Source organism: Papio anubis, chromosome 10, assembly GCF_008728515.1.
Source record: "Papio anubis isolate 15944 chromosome 10, Panubis1.0, whole genome shotgun sequence".
Classification (NCBI taxonomy): domain Eukaryota; kingdom Metazoa; phylum Chordata; class Mammalia; order Primates; family Cercopithecidae; genus Papio; species Papio anubis.
The window spans coordinates 85,630,754-85,650,199 of record NC_044985.1 but is presented as its reverse complement, the minus strand read 5'-3'; the positions used below and the strand labels follow the sequence as shown (position 1 = coordinate 85,650,199).

General features: G+C 40.7%; 2 protein-coding genes across 2 annotated transcripts in view; both read right to left on the bottom strand.

Annotated features, from left to right (window-relative positions):
* Positions 1–19,446, bottom strand: part of CDK15 (cyclin dependent kinase 15) — a 94,600-nt gene that overhangs the window by 57,657 nt on the left and 17,497 nt on the right. Inside the window, exons 5-7 of the mRNA XM_031651450.1 lie at positions 12,695–12,789; positions 11,868–11,930; positions 1,542–1,665 (exon numbers count right to left, since the gene is read on the bottom strand). Coding sequence (XP_031507310.1) covers positions 1,542–1,665; positions 11,868–11,930; positions 12,695–12,789 — 282 coding nt within the window. The remainder of the gene's footprint in view (positions 1–1,541; positions 1,666–11,867; positions 11,931–12,694; positions 12,790–19,446) is intronic.
* On the bottom strand, positions 10,497–11,087 carry LOC103876449 (ubiquitin-conjugating enzyme E2 variant 1; the record flags this gene model as incomplete). The annotated part of the gene is made up of 1 exon (XM_021924348.1): positions 10,497–11,087. A coding segment is annotated over one exon (336 nt), but the record flags the coding sequence as incomplete, so codon positions are not given.

Below are 19,446 nucleotides of genomic sequence, written 5' to 3'. Positions count from 1 at the left end.
TTTTAGTAGAACTAATCACTATCTTGACTCTTGTCTATCACTTCTTTAAGTGAATTTCTCAAATTTTGGCCTGCTTTGCAGCTAGATATGGCCTTCTTGGCAGCTGAGTGTGGTCAGGTGACTAAGTTCTTGCCTATATTATATGAACAGAGGTGATGTGTGAACTTCCAGATCATGCCTTAGTGGAGGGGTTAAGGGTTCTGTTTCCCTTTTCTCCTTCCTCCAGGCTGTGATGAGCAGGAGGTGGCAGCCATCTTGAAACATGCAATGGGGGATGGTGGAGCCACGTGACAGAAGCAGCTGGGTGAAGACAGCATGGGGCCACCATACATGCTCTGCCCGCTTAATTCAGGACTGTGTTGCAAGAGAAAGTTAAGTTTCTAGCATGTTATACCTCTGTAATTTTGGGTCTCTGTAACAGAAACTGAGCTCAGTTCATGACTAACATGGCCACTTTCCGTTTTGGCACTCCAGGAAAGCCCAGTTTAGCAGATAAACCGTAGGGACTGCTCATCCAAATTAATCAGTTTGGTAGGACCTTAGATGAATTTCTAAGTGCTGTTCTGCAAAATGAGTCTTTCTGTCAGTCAGCTGTTTATCTCACAGAATTGCAAAAAACCTTCAATAGATGAGTTTGCTATTATGGAGAATTGATAAACAAATATCTGTTAAATGCTTACATGTCAGGATAAAAGCTGCCATCTCAGAATAAATACTGCAGTGATAGTATCACCATTTGGCATCTGCCAAACAGAGAAGACTGGTTCCTTAGCTCACATAGAGCCAGTTTTTCAACAAGTATTTATTAAGCACCTACTATGGTACCAGGCACTAGGGATAAAATGATAAGCAAAAACATACCCAGGGTGCCCTCATTATGCTTACAGTCCAGCTGAGACAAAATCATCACGCAAATCTATATATATTTGTGCGTGTGGGTGTGCGCACACATGTGCATATATTTGTGTGTATGCATGTATTTGTGTGTGTGAATATAAGTATAAACTGTGATAAGTGCTAAAATGGAAAGATACAGTGATACTTAGAGGAAATCTGCTTCACTTTAATGGGAACAAAACTTTGCATCTCATACCTAGATAAAGAAGGTAGGAGAGCAGGAACAAGTGTCCTGGAGTCTCCATCCTGACAGGAGTCCATGCTACAATCTGGGGTTAGCCTCTTTATCATCTTGAGATAATCTCGATCTACTCAAATATAATTTGTATTTCACTTAGATTTAGGAAAACTTACTAAGTACAGTTTACTCTACCAATGTCTCTATATCAAAACTGGCAGTGGGGCAGTAGAGGTGCCCAGCTTTTGGCCATCTGACTAAACTGGGACTTGGTGGAATCCTAGAAAGCTACCAATCCCTCCCTGTTTCGTGCCTCACACTTCCTTTATGGTAGTTTGATATCCTCACAAAGCATCATGTTCTCAGGCCTCCAGTTTTCAAAGGCCAGGCCCAGTCGATGCTTAAACAAGCGCACACAAAAGCGTCATTGTTCACAGCCCAGAATGAGACCCGAGGGGCGACTTACCAAAATCAGCCAGTTTGAGCTCTCCCAGGTGACTGATGAGTAAGTTCTGAGGTTTCAGGTCCCTGTGAAGAACGTGTTGGTGGTGGATGTACGCCAGGCCCCGCAAAAGTTGAAACATGAAAAGCTGGAAGGAAGAAACACTATCCATAAGGAGATTTGAGCCACCACGTGCTGATTTCGCCTCTAAATCAAAAACAGTCATCTCAAAGAATATAGTAAAAGTGTCTCTTGAGAGCCAAAAAAAAAAAAAAAAAAAAGAAGAAGAAGAAGAAGAAGAATTTTACATTCAGAGGGGGAAGAAAAAGGACAAGGAAAGTCAAGTAACTAGACTGTGTCCTAAACAAAGGGAATCCGGCTTTTCCTGACATCTCATTTCTTTGATACTGAAGGAATTACCCTTCTTTAAAAATCTAAAGTGAAACTTTGAAGTTTCCTTTGGAACACTAGTTATTGATTTAGATGTGAAAGATTTAATTTTTTTCCCCACCGATGAACTTGGCATATAAGATCAAAGTTGACCTGGAAATGATATTCTAAAGTTTACAACTGCTTAAGTTTTCCAGGCTCTCTGATATGAAACCCTTTTAAAAACACAACACAAGGAGACCACACTAAAAAATATATCTTTAGATGGTATTAGAAAATAAAGAAATCTTTATCTTCTTAAACCTATTTTTAAAGTCTTAAATTCAAAGTCGAAAACAAGGGAAATACATAGTACGATGAAAAGGGAAGAGAGACCAAAAGAAGTTAGACTTCCCCCCTCAAAAAAAAATCAAAAAAGAATAAGGAATAAATTGTAGGGGGAAGAAGGGAGAAAGGGTAAATGGTAGTGGTGGAGAAATAAAAGGGAAAAACACATTCTAAGCCCCAATTTAAAAATGTTTCATGTGGTTATGAGGCACCGAAACCAAAGCCATTACTAGGTTCCCACCATCACGGAAACTTACGGGAAAAAAAGAATGCTTAGTATTCCAAGTATCTTTTGCTATTTTCCAGTGCCATTGGCAACTGAGAATTCAAACACCAACATCAGTATTTATAAAGACCTGTGTCAACTGAGAACATGTTCTGGCAGTTAAGAAAGGAAGGGCCGGGCCCAGCATTCCTGGGACGTGGGCAAAATGGCAGATGCAGAGTTATGTGGATTAATCCTCTTTTTCAACAGCATCTTAGAAAACTAGGACCTTCAGAGATGCTAGGACCACTACTGACCTAACAATGACCTGGAGACACTGGAGCCAAATGGTCCAATGGAAGCAGGAGCATGGGGAGTTACCTGCCATAGCAGACCTGCAGCTGTGCAGGTTTCATGTAGCTACCACATCAGGTTCATAAACCATTTAAGAATTTTAAAAATTTCTTCTGGCTCCTAGTCAAATGTTAACTGGTTCCATGAATCTTCCCAGCATTTTCTCTTCCTGGTGCTTCAAATATACACACACTATTCATTTTACCATTCACCAAGCCACGAAGCTTCCACAGCACAAAATTCCTACACTGACATTTAAACCTTCTGATTGGTTATAAATATAAATGTGTTCATGGAAAAGACAATACAAAGAACCAGCTTAAATTCCAGGTAAAAGACAAGAAGATACCATAGTATGTGCTTAAAAATATGTTTTTCAGACTGACCCAGTGGCTCATGCCTATAATCCCAGCACTTTGGGAGGCCAAAGCGAGCAGATCACCTGAGGTCAGGAGTTCAAGACCAGCCTGGCCAATGTGGTGAAACTCCATCTCTACTAAAAATACAAAAATTAGCTGGGTGTTGTGGTGTCTGCTTATAATCCCAGCTACTTGGGAGGCTGAGGCAGGAGAATTGCTTGAACCTGGAAGGCAGAAGTTGCAGTGAGCCAGGATCGTGCCACTGCACTCCAGCCTGGGTGGCAGAGCAAGACTCCGTCTCAAAAAAAAAAAAAAAAAGTTTTTCAATATGCAGGACTAGGGAAAGAGGAAGATGAAGACAGGTAGATAGAAGACAGGAAGTTGGTGACCAGTGAGGGATACAGCCTTTGGAATAGCATGCTTATCCTCAGTTTGCAGAGAAAAACAGGGCTCAATGTAACTTTAAAAACATGTCTAGGACGAGTCAGAGCCAAGACTCAAATTCAGACTTGTCTGACTCCACTATACCATCCTGAGAAACTAGAGAAAAGACAGAAAATGAAAACATGAGAGGGAAGGAGAGAGCGAGCTGGCTGAGTCAGAGACAGAACTTCTTAGTAGGTCAGCTTGAAATGCCTTTTATGTCTCGAGTGTAGACTGTTCTCACTAATTAGCCACAGTCACTTCCCACCTTCTTGCCATTCAACCCCTTTCCTCTCTGCCAGATACGTCTACAGGCATTTGTAAGTGGTAAAGCACTGCAGCATTAAGGTATGGCATTTTATAACCACATTTCTCAAAACTTTTGTGCTGACAAACCTCACGACCCACTCACCCTTTCATCTCTCCCAACCTGGATTCTTCCTTCAACACTGCAGAAGCTTCACCAGTTACTGCATCCTAACATAACCAAATATGATGGCGTCTGCACAGTTCAACATCAGCCAGACTGTGGGTGACTCTTTCCAGAAAGGCTTCCCAAATCCCAGGGGTTAGACCTGTTTCCAACTCAATAAGGTTTGGGGGAACAAAATAATTCCATTGAACTAGTGCCATCTGGGCCAGGAGTTACTCAAAAACCAATGAGATCTGTTAGCCAACTCCTTATAGGGAAGCCTGAGTCCTTCCATCCCCCTGATCCCTGGGACTCATTCTACTAGAAATATGAAACAAGATAACCTCACTAGGATTCCCACCCTGCCTTCCTTGGTCACAACTCAAAATATAAGCTTCCGACTATTCCTTTTCCTCCCAACATGCTCATCTCCATTCTGCTCTGTGCTTCCTCTGTTTAGCCTCGTATCTATTGCTCCCCTCTCCCCCAAACCTTTTCACTGTTTACTCTCCATTCCTCAATCCTGCTTTAAAAACTACCTAAAAGCTAACTTCTGGTGAATTTCCTTCTGGCTCCTTTCCTTAAATGAGACCTTGAGCTCACTGCTTCCCTATAGTATTCTCAAGTGGATATTAGTTTTTCTATAACTTCCTCATACCTTTGACCACTGACAAGTGTCATAAGCTGCCTCCCTTTTCCCCACTACCACTTCAAAACCATTACTGCTCTACTTTTAAGTAAAAACCCCTGTCCCTTGGATTTTAATGCCATCCAGTGACATCTTCCATTACTCTTCTTTTAGCGGTCATTCACTGAACTCTCAATCACTCTCTGTCATTCACTGAAGATGTGGGCACTTGGATTACAGCTGTTGCCTCTATGACATTAGTGCCCATGAGAACAGCTCTAGCCAACCTCAGCTCCAATGATCTGCTTCTCCAGTCCACTTCAGACACTAACTCCGGTGGTCACACACTAGATCTTGCCATTGTATGGAATTGTTTGTCCTCTGAAATACAAAATTCATCCCCCTATAAAAATGCTTTTGCAATGATTGTGTCATTCACAGTGTTTTTTACCATGGTTTCCTATGACTTTTCCTATGAAACCCAACAGATACCTCTTATTCCTTATCTTTGCAGCATTTGGCATCATAGACCATGCCTTCCTTCCTGAGGCGCTGCTCTTCTTTCGGTTCCACAATCTCCTAATTTTTTTTCTACCCCTCTGGCTGTTCTTTTTATAGATTCTACTTCTACTGATATCTAATATATTGATATTCTGGCCAGGCGCAGGGACTCACATGTGTAATCCCAGAACTTTGGGAGGCCAAGGCAGGAGGAGTGCTTGAGTCCAGGAGTTTGAGACCAGCCTGGGCAACACAGCAAGAAACCATCTCTATAAAAAATAAAAATAGGCCAGGCACAGTGGCTCATACCTGCAGTCCCAGGACTTTGGAAGGCCAAGGCAGGTGGATCACTTAAGGTCAGAAGTTCAAGACCAGCCTGGCCAACATGGTGAAACCCCGCCTCTACTAAAAATACAAAAATTAGTCGGGCGAGGTGGGGGGTGCCTGTAGACCCAGCAACTCGAGAGGCTGAGGCAGGAGGCTTGCTTGAACCCAGGAAGCAGAGGTTGCAGTGAGCTGAGATTGCGCCACTGCACTCCAGCCTGGGCAACAGAGACTCCCATCTAAAAAATAAACAAATAAATAAAAATTAAATTAAAAAAATAAAACATAATAAAATAATAAATAATAACATATTGATATTCTTAGGGCTCCATCTTTGATCTTCTGTTATCACTCTACACATGCTCCCTTAGCTATCTTACCCATTGACAGTGCTCTAATGAACAACTGTATTCTGATGATTTCAAAATCTTTATCTCCAATTCAGATTGCCTTTCTACTTTAGGCCCACATAGTCTGGAGTTCGCCTGTACATCCCGCAATCACCTCAAACTTAGCATGTCTAAAACACAATTCACCGTATCTCTCCAAAGTAAATTTTTCTTTCTGATTCTCTATCACAGTGACTGGCACCATTATCCATCTTAATACTCAAATCCAGAAAAAAATATCGCGGACTCTTGTTTTTCCCATCAGTTCTGGCTAAGTAATTGGTCTCATATCTGCCCACTTTCTCCTACCATCATCTCACATCTGTACCACTGTGGTTCTGATTAGCCTCACTGACAAGGCTGGAACCTTAACAGACACCAGCATTCAGGGAATGAGTAGAGGGAGAGAGGTAGAAGAAAACAAGGAGAAAGTAGGGTCAGGGGAATATAACATTTCGAAAAAAAAGTATTGCCCTCATTCCAGTCTATTCACTACACTGTCATCAGTGTAAGCTTTATAAAAAGAAAATCTGACTTTATCACCTCTTTGTTTAAAACCACTTAATGGCTCCTTATATAAAATAGCACGACTGTGATGTTGTGAAATATATGTTTGATTTTCAGCTAGATTCCTGGCAGCCAACTCCTAAAATCCTTAGAATCTCCAAAGTGATGTCTTTTTGTAGAGTTGACCGATAGCTGGCAGACCCTTGGGTAGCTTTAGGATAGGGACTGGTCACTGGAAAGACCAAGACCCGATTAGGGAGGGGAGAGGGGCTGAAGGTTAAGTTGATCACCAGAAGGTTAAGTTGATCACCAGTGGCCAATAGTTTAATAAATCATGCCTACACAATGAAGCCTCTGCAAAACCCAGAAAGATTAGGGTACAGAGACCTTCTGGATAGCTGAACTCTCATGGAGGCTTCTGGAGGAGGATTGCCTGGGATGGGCATGGATGCTCTGTGCCCCTTCACACATTCACTGATGCCTCCACCTTGGAGAACTCATCCTTACTCCCACCTGCTTTGATTTGGATAACCTCTTCCTTTGTGCCTCCATATACCCACAATAAATTCCTTTATTTATTAGTGTGTCCCTCACAAATCCACAAGGTCAATGCAGTCAAGAGTATGACTTTTAGCTGTATTTCCGATGCTTGCAATACTGTCCACTATACCCTCCTTCTTGAAATTGCTTCTTCCCTTAACTTCCATGACAGTGTGTATTTTTTTCCAGATGCTCTGCATTCCTATAAGCTGCTTCCCTTCGTTCCTTAATTTCCTGTTCCTCTTCTCATCCCAAAAGGCAAAAGTCTCATCATCAGTCCTCCTTTCTTTGTGTCTTTGCTCTTTTGGTTGCCTATTCCTTGTCTTCTAAACTCTATGTGCTGAAGACCCTGAGATCTACACGTCCAGCTCACAGCTCCCTTCTGAGCACAGATTTCCTTTTAGATTGCCTACTGCTCATTTCCCTTTGGAGATTCTGTCTCACCTGGGACCTCAACATGTCTGAAACAGGACTCCTCCTCTTTCTTTCCAAACCAACTTCTTCTTCTTCTATTTCTGTTAATAGAGCTACAATTCTCCTCGTCAGTCAAACTCAAAACCAGTTATGTTTGGCCCCATCCTTTCCCTCCTCATGCTCACATTACCAAGAGGTGAACTCTTCTTTGTTACTGATTTTCACATTCCTCTCCATTCTCATTGTCACTACCATAATGTTGTACTTGATTACTAATTGCTAACTAGATCCTTGCTCAGTGCTTGGCTCTTGATCAGCACCATCTGCATCAGCTTGGCTCATGTTAGAATGCAGAGGTTCAGGTTTAACCCCAGACTTGCTGAGTCAGGTCTCCGGTCACTTGTCTGCTCACTGAAGTTTGAGAAGCATTAGGCCAGGCCACATCAATAAATTCTTTGGCTCACACCTGTAATTCCAGCACTTTGGGAGGCCGAGGTGGGAAGATCATTTGAGGCTGGGAGTTTGAGGCTGAGGTGAGCCATGACTGCACCACTGCACTCTAGCCTGGGTAACAAAATGAGACTCTGTCTCAAAACAAACAAACAAAAAATTCTTAAGTGGAATCCCTGACTCTAGTCTCTTCTTTCCTTTCATACATCCTACAGACCACAGTGATATGAATTTCTTCTGATCATATCATTTTCTCTCAACTCAAATTTAATGACTAATGACTGTACTCTCCAAGGAATAAAATTCACATTTCTTTCTTTTTTAGGGACAGGGTCTTCCTTTGTCACTCAAGCTGGAGTGTAGTTGTGTGATCATGGCTCACCTCAGCCTCAAACTCCTGGGCTCAAATGATCCACCCACCTGGCCTCCTAGGTAGCGGGACTGCAGGTGTATACCACCATGCTCAGCTGATTTTTAAATTTTTTGTAGAGACGAGGTCTTGCTATGTTGCCCATGCTAGTCTTGAATTCTTGGGCATAAGTGATCTTCCTGACTTGGCCTCCCAAAGTGCTGGGATTATAGGTATGAACCACCATACCCTGCCCAAGGTCCACATTTCTTAGAAAATGAGGCTCTCAGCCACCTACCCAATCTATTTCCCCAGACTTGTATATGCTGTTTCACTAATATATTCTGTATTTCAGGTCAACAGAACTAATATATTCTGTATTTCAGGTCAACAGAACTAGAACTAATATATTCTGTATTTCAGGTCAACAGAACTATGGCACTAGTGGGAAAGAATTTTAACTAAGAATCACTTTTAGCAATGGCATAAGTTGGTTCTGTAACCTCAGGCAAAATGTTTGTCCTCTCAGATCTTGGATTTCTCCTCTGCAAAATAAGGAAGTTAGACCAGGCTAGTGCTTTAAAGATTTTTTTACTGCAGTCTACAGTAAGAAATATATATGTATCTGGTATTCACATCCATACATTAAAAATATAAGTACAGTTACAATTGGAGCAAAAGTTGCAGAAAATAATACTTATTCTTTCAAAATGTAATGCATGCTAATATTTTCTATTCTCTTCTCATTTATTTATTTCATTCTTAAAAACGCAGGTTGCTAACCACCATATTGATTTCAAAACGCACTAATGGAACCTGGAGATTGCAAAACACTGTGTTTCCTCTAACCCTAACAAGCCATGACTTTTGGGTCCTCTTCCCTGAACATATCCTCTATTTCCCTACTCTGTACCTTTGCTGAAAACATTTTCTCTCCCTGTAACATGCTCTCCTATTCCAGACTCTTGAAATACAGTGTGTTTAAGATCTGAAATTTCTTTTTTTTTTGAGACAGAATCTCGCTCTGTCACCCAGGGTAGAGTGCAGTGGCGGGATCTTGGCTCACTGCAAGCTCCACATCCTGGGTTCACGCCATTCTCCTGCCTCAGCCTCCTGAGTAGCTGGGACTACAGGCGCCTGCCACCATGCCCGGCTAATTTGTTTTTTTCTTGTATTTTTTTAGTAGAGACGGTGTTTCACTGTGTTAGCCGGGATGGTCTCGATCTCCCGACCTCGTGATCCACCCACCTTGCTTCCCACAGTGCTGCGATTACAGGCGTGAGCCACCACGCCCGGCCTAAGATCTCAAACTTCTTAAAACTAGAAGATATCTTTGATGCCCTTGCACATCTATAGTACTAGATTGTATTTCTTTCTTGACATTCTACACAAGTGTACTGTAATAGTATTGGTGCCTATTTCTTATCTCTTGTTTTTGGCTGTACTCCCTTGAGGGCAGGGATCATGTCTTTTATGTCTAGTTTTCCTTCGAAGCATTTAGCACAGTGTCTGCTATGTGAGAGTCACTCAAGCCTGAAAATCTCACTCTCTCACAGTTATTCTTTCTCCAACCATTCTTCTATTTAATCAACACCTCCAGGTCCTTGAACCCTTCCACTCTCTTCATAACTATCGGCAAGCTGCTTATCTTCACTTCCTTCGCTCAGATTAGACTCAGACTAGATACCACTGGCCAACACCTTAACTTCTGTCTTGATAATCTCTTCAACTCTCTTGCCTACCTGTCTCTTCCTTTCATATGTCTGGCAGAACTTCAACTCTGACTCAATCCAACTGTCTACATTCTCTGCTCCTCTATTCAAATTGCCAAGCATTACCATAAAAAAAAATCCCACAATTGTGCAGATAATGTAATGGTCTTCACCCTTACCAGGGTCCTTAACACATCATGAAACATTCCTATTTGGTTTCTCTAGTTAGCTCCCTATCCCATTCTCCACACAGCTCACTGGTATTTTAATTTTTTTTTTTTTTCACTCTTCTCAACCCTTTGTTCTCAAACATTCCTTTCCAAAACCTTACTTCCAAGACTGGGTTAGGTTCCCTTATTATGTGTTCCCACAGTATTCCTAGTTACTACGGCCATAGGCTTTAGCACTTTGATTCTCACCACCTATTTATTAATTATAGCACAACTTACATTTTTTTTTTTTTTTTTTTTTTTGAGATGGAGTCTTGCCCTGTCACCCAGGCTGGAGTGCAGTGGTGCAATCTTTGCTCACTGCACCTCCACCTCCTGGGCTCAAGCAATTCTCCTGCCTCACCCTCTTGAGTAGCTGGGGTTACAGGCATGTGCCACCACACCTGACTAATTTTTTGTATCTCTAGTAGAGACAGGGTTTCACCATGTTGGCTAGGCTGGTCTCAAACTCCTGACCTCATGATCTGCCCACCCTGGCCTCCCAAAGTACTGGGATTACAGGCGTGAGCCACCGCGCCAGGCTAACAACTTATATATTTCAAACATGCAAAAATTAGTATCATTTACAGTATCTTAAGATAAACTTCCTTTGAATAGGAGCTTCCTTTCCAGTACTTTGAGGTCTATGAGATGTATTTAGAAAATTTACTACTGTGGAAAATGAAGACTGCTTACACCAAATGTTGGGGAGAGGAAAGGGCCTGTGATTTTTCTTTTTGATCAATTGCTGTAACACTGTCCTTCAGGTAACTGAGGGAGTTTCACATTTTCTTTAGACATCATTAGGCGCTGAAGCTCTTGAAGGATAACTTTGATGATATATGAATTCTGACATTTTGCTAGCACTGATATAGCTCTTGGGTTCACCATTCCATTAGAACTATTAACTCCATTCATATTAATTTTTGTTACAAATCTTACAAACGGGAGTGCTTCTGGGTATTTAGGTCCACATTCTATTTTAAGGCTATATATTCTGTTTTCATAAATTGCCTGAGCCCATGGTGGCTGCCATCTTGCGTTGCTGTCGCTTGAAGGGTAGCTCTCACTGCCTATTTAAGTTCATATATCTTACTGGACTTTAAGCTCATTGAAAATAAGAAACACAACTTATTCATTATTGAAACCCCAGAACTTATTACAGCACTAAGTACTCAATAAATATTTCTTAAATGAATGAATAAATGAATACATAAATAAATATTAGTTAAATGAATAAATACATCATATACAAATTTCATATGGTTATTTTAAGAGCCAATCAATTAATTAATGCCAATAAAACCTTAGGGAATGAAAAGTATGAAATATAAATGGTTTCTAAAATTTATAACATGTAGAATTATAGCTAGTTAAAAGTTTATTATTATTTCTATTCTAATGACTGGAAAAATAGGAGTTAGGGCCACATATATAATAGGATCTGCTAGAACAAGTATTTCAGATTTCATCACAGACCACAGTAATCTGATAGGATGAAGGTATTTATTTTACGATGGCCTAGCTTTAATTTTTTCCTTTTAGTATAATTCTCCTTCACTTGTTTATTCATCTAAAGACACATTTGCATGTGGCCATGACTGACAGCATTAGGTTGCTCAGAAAACATTGCTCTATATCTTAAGGGGCAACTCAGTAACTCTTTTTCTTTTTTCTTTCTTTCTTTCCTTTTTTTTTTTTTTAAAAAAAGAACAAAAACAAAACTTTTCTCTGGAATATCAGTGATGTCCATCCTCTTATTTAGTATCATAGGACTTTGCTTTGTGAGGCAGTCTGTTTCAGAACTCTCCTTCTGTGGGCAAGCCAGGAGAGGGTCCTGACCCTTAACATACTCACTCTGACATTGTGAGGATGAAGCCCTCCTGGATGCTGAGACATATACTGGGCCAGGTCTGTGTGCTAAATAAAACAGCAGAGAAAGAGAAGAGAGTGAATTCAGTGGTGCTTGGATAGTTTCCTAAAGCAGAACATTGACTTGACTGTCAGAAGGTATTACGAAGTACAGAATTTTAAGAAAAAGGTGCAAAAGGAATATAATCAGGTTTTCTGAGAACCCACTGTTAAGGTCAAACACAGTGTGTCTTTCTAACTGGTGGCTCTTAGAACAAAGCCTGTTTCTCAGCACAGAGATGCTCATTTTAAATGACTGGCACTGAACACGACGACGCAGGAATTTTTCACTCTCCAAGTGTCCTTGGAGGCAAGTCAAGTACACATACCTTACAAGTTCTTTCTGCTTATTTAAATATTTTTTCTTCCAAAAATACAACATGAGTTATTCTTTAGCAAGCTTGCATACAATTTTTAAATATCTTGTGATTTTTACCTTTATTGTCAATGAAAAAAATGTTGGATTCTGCTCAGATAGTGATTAAAACTAGATTAAAAATAAGTGCAAAGGCTTTATTTAGGAGGTAAACTCAAGATCCTCATTTATTATTGCTGATGAGGGGAAAAATGACAGCAAAAGTCATGGGTAAGGAAGCAGGACCAAAGACGGATGTGGGAACAATAAGGTTCTACTAATCACAATAATGAATATTTCCATGATACTTTCTACATTGTGTAATAAAAGTTTTATCATGCCATAAAATATTAACAGATTCATTATACAAGTACCAGGCTATTTTTCTCATGTGTTGTAAAATGCTCGAACAACTCACCATGTATTCAAAAACGAATGTCAGTGTCTCTTTGGTGTGGATTATGTCATGCAGAAGCACAATATTGGCATGTTTCAAACCCTTCAGGAGAGAAGCTAGAAAAATTCAACAAAATGTTAAATCCATCATTGATAATGAAAGTGCTGCTCTAAAGATATCAGGCAGTATATATTTTTTAAACATTTCACATCAAACATTCTGGCTATTTTACTGCTGGAAAACAATCTCTTGTTGCAAAAGAATATTTAAAATTACAAAGAACCTTCATTATTTCAAAAATGGCAAAACATTGCATTTACACAACTTATTGTTCCTACAGGCTACAGTAGTTGCAAAAAATATGTTTCCATTTACCTAATCAATTTCGTCAAAGCACTCAGATCACTAAATGCTCCCCTTTGGGAATCTCATCAACCTAGCTTCAGAGCTACAGGAGAGGCCTGAGAGATAAAGTGCTTTGGACGAGTAGGAAATGGAGTGTTCTGCCTTCTAAAGCAGGATTTTGTGACACATGACCAGTCTCCAAAATTCTAACTCTCACAAGCGGTCAATAAGGCCGGTGGATATGATTGGTGGGAGACAGGGATAAGAGCATGGGGTAAAGAACTGTTGAAACATGATAGAGACTGGAGAGGATTTCCTAAAGGTTATGTTGCAAACCTCTGTGGAAAGCAGAAAATGTGAACTTGAAAAGAGGAGTCAGCCAAACTTGGGGAGCCCAGGGAGGTGAAAGTGGAGAAGGCTGAGGGCTTTCTCTTGTCTCTTCAATAATAGGTTACTAAAGGCAGCCTTGAAGGGAAGAAGTCATCACAAAAGGCCAAGTGGTTGGGAGGGGTTTGAAAGTCTGTCTTTGAGCTTCCGGAGATAGGAAGACCTCTGGCTTCAGGAAAGCAGAGACTAGAAAAGGTACAATAAAGAGACCATGAGGCCTGGGCATGGTGGCTCACACCTGTGATCCCAGCACTCAGGGAGGCCGAGATGGGTGGATCACCTGAGGTCAGGAGTTTGAGACCAGCCTGGCCAACATGGTGAAACCCCGTCTCTACTAAAAATACAAAAACTAGCTGGGTGTGGTGGGGCGTGGTGGTGCACACCTGTAATCCCAGCCACTCAGGAAGCTGAGGCAAAAGAATGCTTGAACCTGGGAGGCAGAGGTTGCATTGAGCTAAGATTGCACCACTGCACTCCAGCCTGGGTGACAGAGCAAGACTCCATCTTAAAAAAAAAGATGATGAGGCTCACTTCAGGGCATCCCTGCATGAATAAATCGTGTCAAAGCTTAAAGGAAAGGAAAAGTAAAGGATAAAAACTCAAAGCAGCATTCTGTAGCCTATGCCTGCATATCATGAATCTCCTGCACCAACTCCCTCCCAGTGTAGAATTCCATAAGATTAGAAACAAACAACTGAAATATTCCCTTAAATTTAGGAACAAAATTATTTTCTTCAGTCATCAACCTATTTTAGTGAATCTGTCATTTTGCCCTCCTGGCAGCCATTCTCCCTTCTAGTAGGGGCACTTGTATTTTCCCCTGGGGAAACAACCGTCTTCTTCCTCAGACCATGCTCATCTGGCAGGCCTGACCCCGCCTCTACCCAAGAGTGGGCATGTGACCCAGAGCTGACCAATCAGAGCACGGCACTCCCCTATGCCTAGTGATTGGTTCTGAGACAGGCACAAAACCCAAGTTTGGCAGAGCCCTGTTTTGCTGGTGCCATTAGCAAAGAAGTGCTTTCTTTTCTATTGTGAGAGCTAAACTTGTAGGATTTAGCTAGGAGTTGCTGAGGTCAGATTACCAACACCTGGTGACAGCATGCCTGGGAATAAAATGAAGGCACGGCAAACCAGTGTTGGGTAATGAGAGACATGGCTTCCTGGTGGTATTTCTTATGCCCTACCAGCCTGTAGTTATCAGATCTGTGAGCCAGTGAATTGCTCTCTTTACTTGTCAGTTTAAGCTGACTTACACCAAAGGAGCTCCATCATACCTGTTAACCCTATTTGCTGTAATGACTAATGCTCTAATTTTTACTTTTTGCCCCCAGAGTCCTTATGGGCTAAATTTATTATTTCACTTTTACAAATGTGTTGCTTTGTAAATGTAATAAACAACTTCTCAGGCATCTGTTTAATCTCCCTAGTCTCAGACTAAAGGCCACATGGGAATTGAGGGAGTGACTTTCCCCCTTTTTGAGATGCTGCCACACCAGCTAGTACCACACTCAGCCAAGAGTAAGCACTTAATTTGTCAAACATATTTATTGAGTGTCTTAAGGAGAACTGTCTGTGGAGCCAGAAGCCCTAATATGAATCCTGGCCCTGTCACTTCCTATCTGAGTAAGCTCTGGAGAGTATCTCAACCCACGTCTCAATTCATTCCTTAGGAAAAGAGACATCGTCTTTTCTGACTTACTTCATAGGGTTGCTATGAGGATGGAATCAGATACCATTTGTGGAACCTTGGTAAATGTAAAGCATCACAGAGGCAAATTAGAATTGGTATCCCTTCCCTCTTCTTGCCAGCTTCTTGCCCCTGCCTTTCACCTTGAACCCCACTAAACCTCTACTCTCAGTCTTAAAATCTTGTTTATGGTATGTTTCTGCTAGAGTCTTAAACACCTTCCATATTTTCTGACCATCAGTTGAGAATGCTTATACTTTATGTGTATTTTTATTTATAAATTATCTCATACATTTCTCTCTTTCCCCCACCCCTATGTTGCGAAGCATATAGCAAAATTAGATTTCAAAAGGATATGGTAAAACTGAAATTGCTAAGAATATTGTTAAGATATTTTAATTTTATGTTTAATATAATTTTAGTCTCACCTAACTATGTTACTAAAACTCCAGATGCTTCTTTATAAATCATGATGGCATGTTTTGTTCATTATGATGGCCTCATGCTCTCATTTGCTAAAATGGTCAAGGAACAATACCTACTTGGGATGAGGCTTCCTGCTAACAATACTGGATATAAACTTCATGTCGTTTTCTTGATAATTCTAGTTTTTGTAGAAGTAGGAAATGTGTCTGTTTTGTATTTCTCTGTTGTTCACTTACATTGGAATTACTAGTTTTACCCACAACCCAGTTTCTTTGCAGAAATCTTTTTAACCATTCATCCAACTTTTTATCACATACAGATCTATTGGCATTACCTTCCAGATTGTCCAGAACCCCTCCCTTCTTGCCATACCTTCTGCCAGCACCCTGGACCAAGCCACTATCATATGTTGGTTGAATTATTGCAAATGCCTCCCAACTGCCTGCTTCCCCGCTTCCTTCCTATGGCCACTTATTCACAGGACAGCCAGACACTGCTATCCTTCTCAAATGAGTTAGGGCATGTGCCTCCTGGTTCCAAACCCTCCAGTGGCCTCTCAACTCATGCAGAGTAAATTGAAAGGACTTGTGATTTCCTGCCCACCGTGTTGGCTGTGCGCATCGTGACCTGTCATCTCCTTACACTCCCATCTTTGCTCACTTGGCTTTAGCCTCATTGGCCTCCTAGCTGTTCCTTAGACACACTTGCAAACACATTTCCAACCCGTGGTCTTACACTTCTCATTGTCTTTTCCTGTAACCCTCTCTTCTCACCTCTCTGCCTTCATCCTTCCTCACTTTCTTCAGAGCCTCCGCTCAAATGATACACACAGGTACAGACTTCCTTGACCATTCTACATGAAAAAGCAGCCATCTACTCCATCCCATCTCAGCAGCCCTCCACACCATCCCACCTCTACCCCATCCTACCCTCTCTCTCTCTGGGCCCTGCTTTATTCTTTTTCATAGTGCCTATCACCACCATCTGACATATTATATATAAATATTTGCTTATTGTCTGTCTCCACAATTGAGAATATAAACTCCATTGAGAGCGGGCACTTTTGTTTTTTTATTGCTATATACCCAGTGCCTAAAACAATGTCTGGCACTCAATAAATATTTATCTTTAAATTAGTGGTCACTAATTACCTAATATCCTTTCTATACCTCTAGTTGGTTGGCAAAGGGTGTTTCTGTTGAAGATGCTTTTATTCCCCCTTTCTTTTAGTTGTCTCCCTCATTAGATTATAAATATTGTATGCTTTATGGCCATGCCTATTACTGCTTTTCTAGTGCCCTAGAACTACTGAAATCGCTATATGAAAACTGAATTTTGCTGAATAATGAATAGGGAATTCAGATGAAAGAGCAGATGATGTTTAAAGCATTTATCTCACAGTATTGTTTATCATTTTGGTCCATCCACCAGAGGGATCTGAAATGCCTACAGCCTCAGATGTGTGGGTCTTAAACCCAGGAAGAAAAGGTCTTTCTTTCTTCTAATTTTAAGGACATTTTATAAACTGCACAGCAGGATGTGATATCTGTCCTGCAGACTAAAGAGTTGAGGGACACAAAAATCAACTGAGAAGGGCAAAGATCCTAAAATTAGCATTCTGAGTCTCATAAAATAGTGTTTTTTATTATTCATGTATCCTATGTATACTTATTTTTGTTTTTCTTCAAATAAATGACACAAAAGTAAATAGAGATATCTTTAAGTCTCCAGAAGAAAGCTGATCTTCCAAAGTCCTAGGATGTGGCTCTATATAATGAAGGCCTGGTAGTCAAAGTCGTCTTTAGGCTGTAAACTCATTGAGGGCATGGATTGAACTTGCCCTTGTCTTTGCATCTCCAGCACTAGCACAGGCCTGGCATGTGGTGCTCAATAAATGCTCATGAATTAATGAAAGCCAGGCCAATTGTAATGAGTTTATGAGGAATCATATAATGAGTCAAGGATGGAGTCCTCCCCAACCTTCATTGGACATTGAATTAAAAAGTGTTTCTAGTCCCTGTTGTTACATTTCCTCTGAACTGAGAATCACAAATCAATGAGTCAAGTTATGCATTCCAAGAAAAGAAATAATTGAAATAATTTTAGATAAATGTTAGAGAAATAGTAAGACAAGTGTCAGATAAGTAGTTGTCTTGGTATCTTTGGAATTGTAATGCTGATCACATACCATTATCCTGGCATTGTTTTGTTTTATAAAGATGTAACTATGCACAGTGGATTTGCTATATTTGTGATGTGATTTGATTGTGTTCAATGGTAGACTTCCTGTCAACCAGGCATACCCTAGACTATTTGTGGTCATTGGCAGTTCAGAGGTTCTAATCAGCCTCCTCCCCTGCCTCATTGTATGACCTTAGAGAGGATCCTTAGCCTATTTTTGGCTCAGTTTTCTCATATATGGTTTGGGAATCATTACTTTGTAATGTTTTTCTACTAGAGAATGATCTTAAAAGATTCTTAGCTGAGCTGTTTCTAATTTAAACACTGCAATTACTGGCACTGTAGAATCAATGATAGAATCAGAATTGATGAATATACAACATGATATGTTATTTTATTTAAAATATTTCTTCTGGACACACAAGTGGCCAACAAACATATGAAAAAATTGCTCAACATTACGAATCATCAGAGAAATGCAAATCAAAACCTCAATGAGATACCATCTCACACCAGTCAAAAAGGCTATTATTTAAAAGTAAAAAATTAATGGATGTTGGTAAACTTGAGAAGAAAAGGGAATGCTTACACACTGTGGGTGGGAATGTTAATTAGTTCAGCTACTGTGGAAAACAGTTTAGAAATTTCTCAGAGTGAGGCAGGGCAGGCGAGCCCCAAAACTGGGGCTTAGCCTGGGAGGGTTCTTAGCTTCACCCAGGAAAGAATTCAAGGGTGAGCCTGCAGTGTTAGACAGCAGCTTTTATTGAAGCAGCAGTGTTCAGCAGCAGTGAGTGTACTGCTCCTTGCAGAGCAAGGCTACTGTATAGGCAGTGTGCCCAGAGTAGCAGCTCAGAGGTAGCTCTACAGTTACATTTATACCCAATTTTAATTATATGCAAATTGAGGGGCAGTTTATGCAGAAAGTTTTAGGAAAAGAGAGGTAATTCCAGGTTGTCAGGTTGTTGCCATGGGAAAGGGTGGTAACTTTCAGGTGTTGCATTGGCAATGGTAAACTGACATGGCACACTGGTGGGTGTGTCTTCTGGAAAGCTGTCTCCACCCAGGCCCTGTTTCAGCTAGTCCTAAATTTGGTTCAGTGTTCAAGCCCCACCTCTGGAGTCGAGTCCCACCTCCTGCTTCAAAAAAACCAAAAACAGAATTACCATTTGACCCAGCAATTCCATTCCTGGGTATATACCCAAAAGAAAATAAATTGTTCTGTCAAAAAGACACCTAGACTTGTATGTTCGTCACAGCACTCTTCATAATAGCAAAGACATGGACTCAACCTAGGTGCCCAGCAATGGTGGATTGGATAAAGAAAATCGGTACACTGGCATCATAAAATACTATGCAGTCACACACACGCAAAAAGAACAAAATCGTGTCCTTAGCAGCAACATGGATGCAGATGGAGGCCATTATCCTAAGTGAATTAACGCAGGAACAGAAAACCAAATTCCACATGTTCTCACTTACAAGTGGAAGCTAATAAGTGGGGGTATTGGGTACACCCAGACATAAGATGAGAATAATAGACACTGCACCAGGGACTCCAAAAGGGGAGAGGAAGGGAGGGGGACACAGGTTGAAAAATGACCTATCAGGTACTATATTCACTATTTGGGTGACAGGATACCTCAGCATCATGCAATATACTCATGCAATAAACCTGGACATGTACCCCTTGAATCTAAAATTAAAGATTAAAAAAATACTTCTTCTGCATTTTCCTTAATGTTTA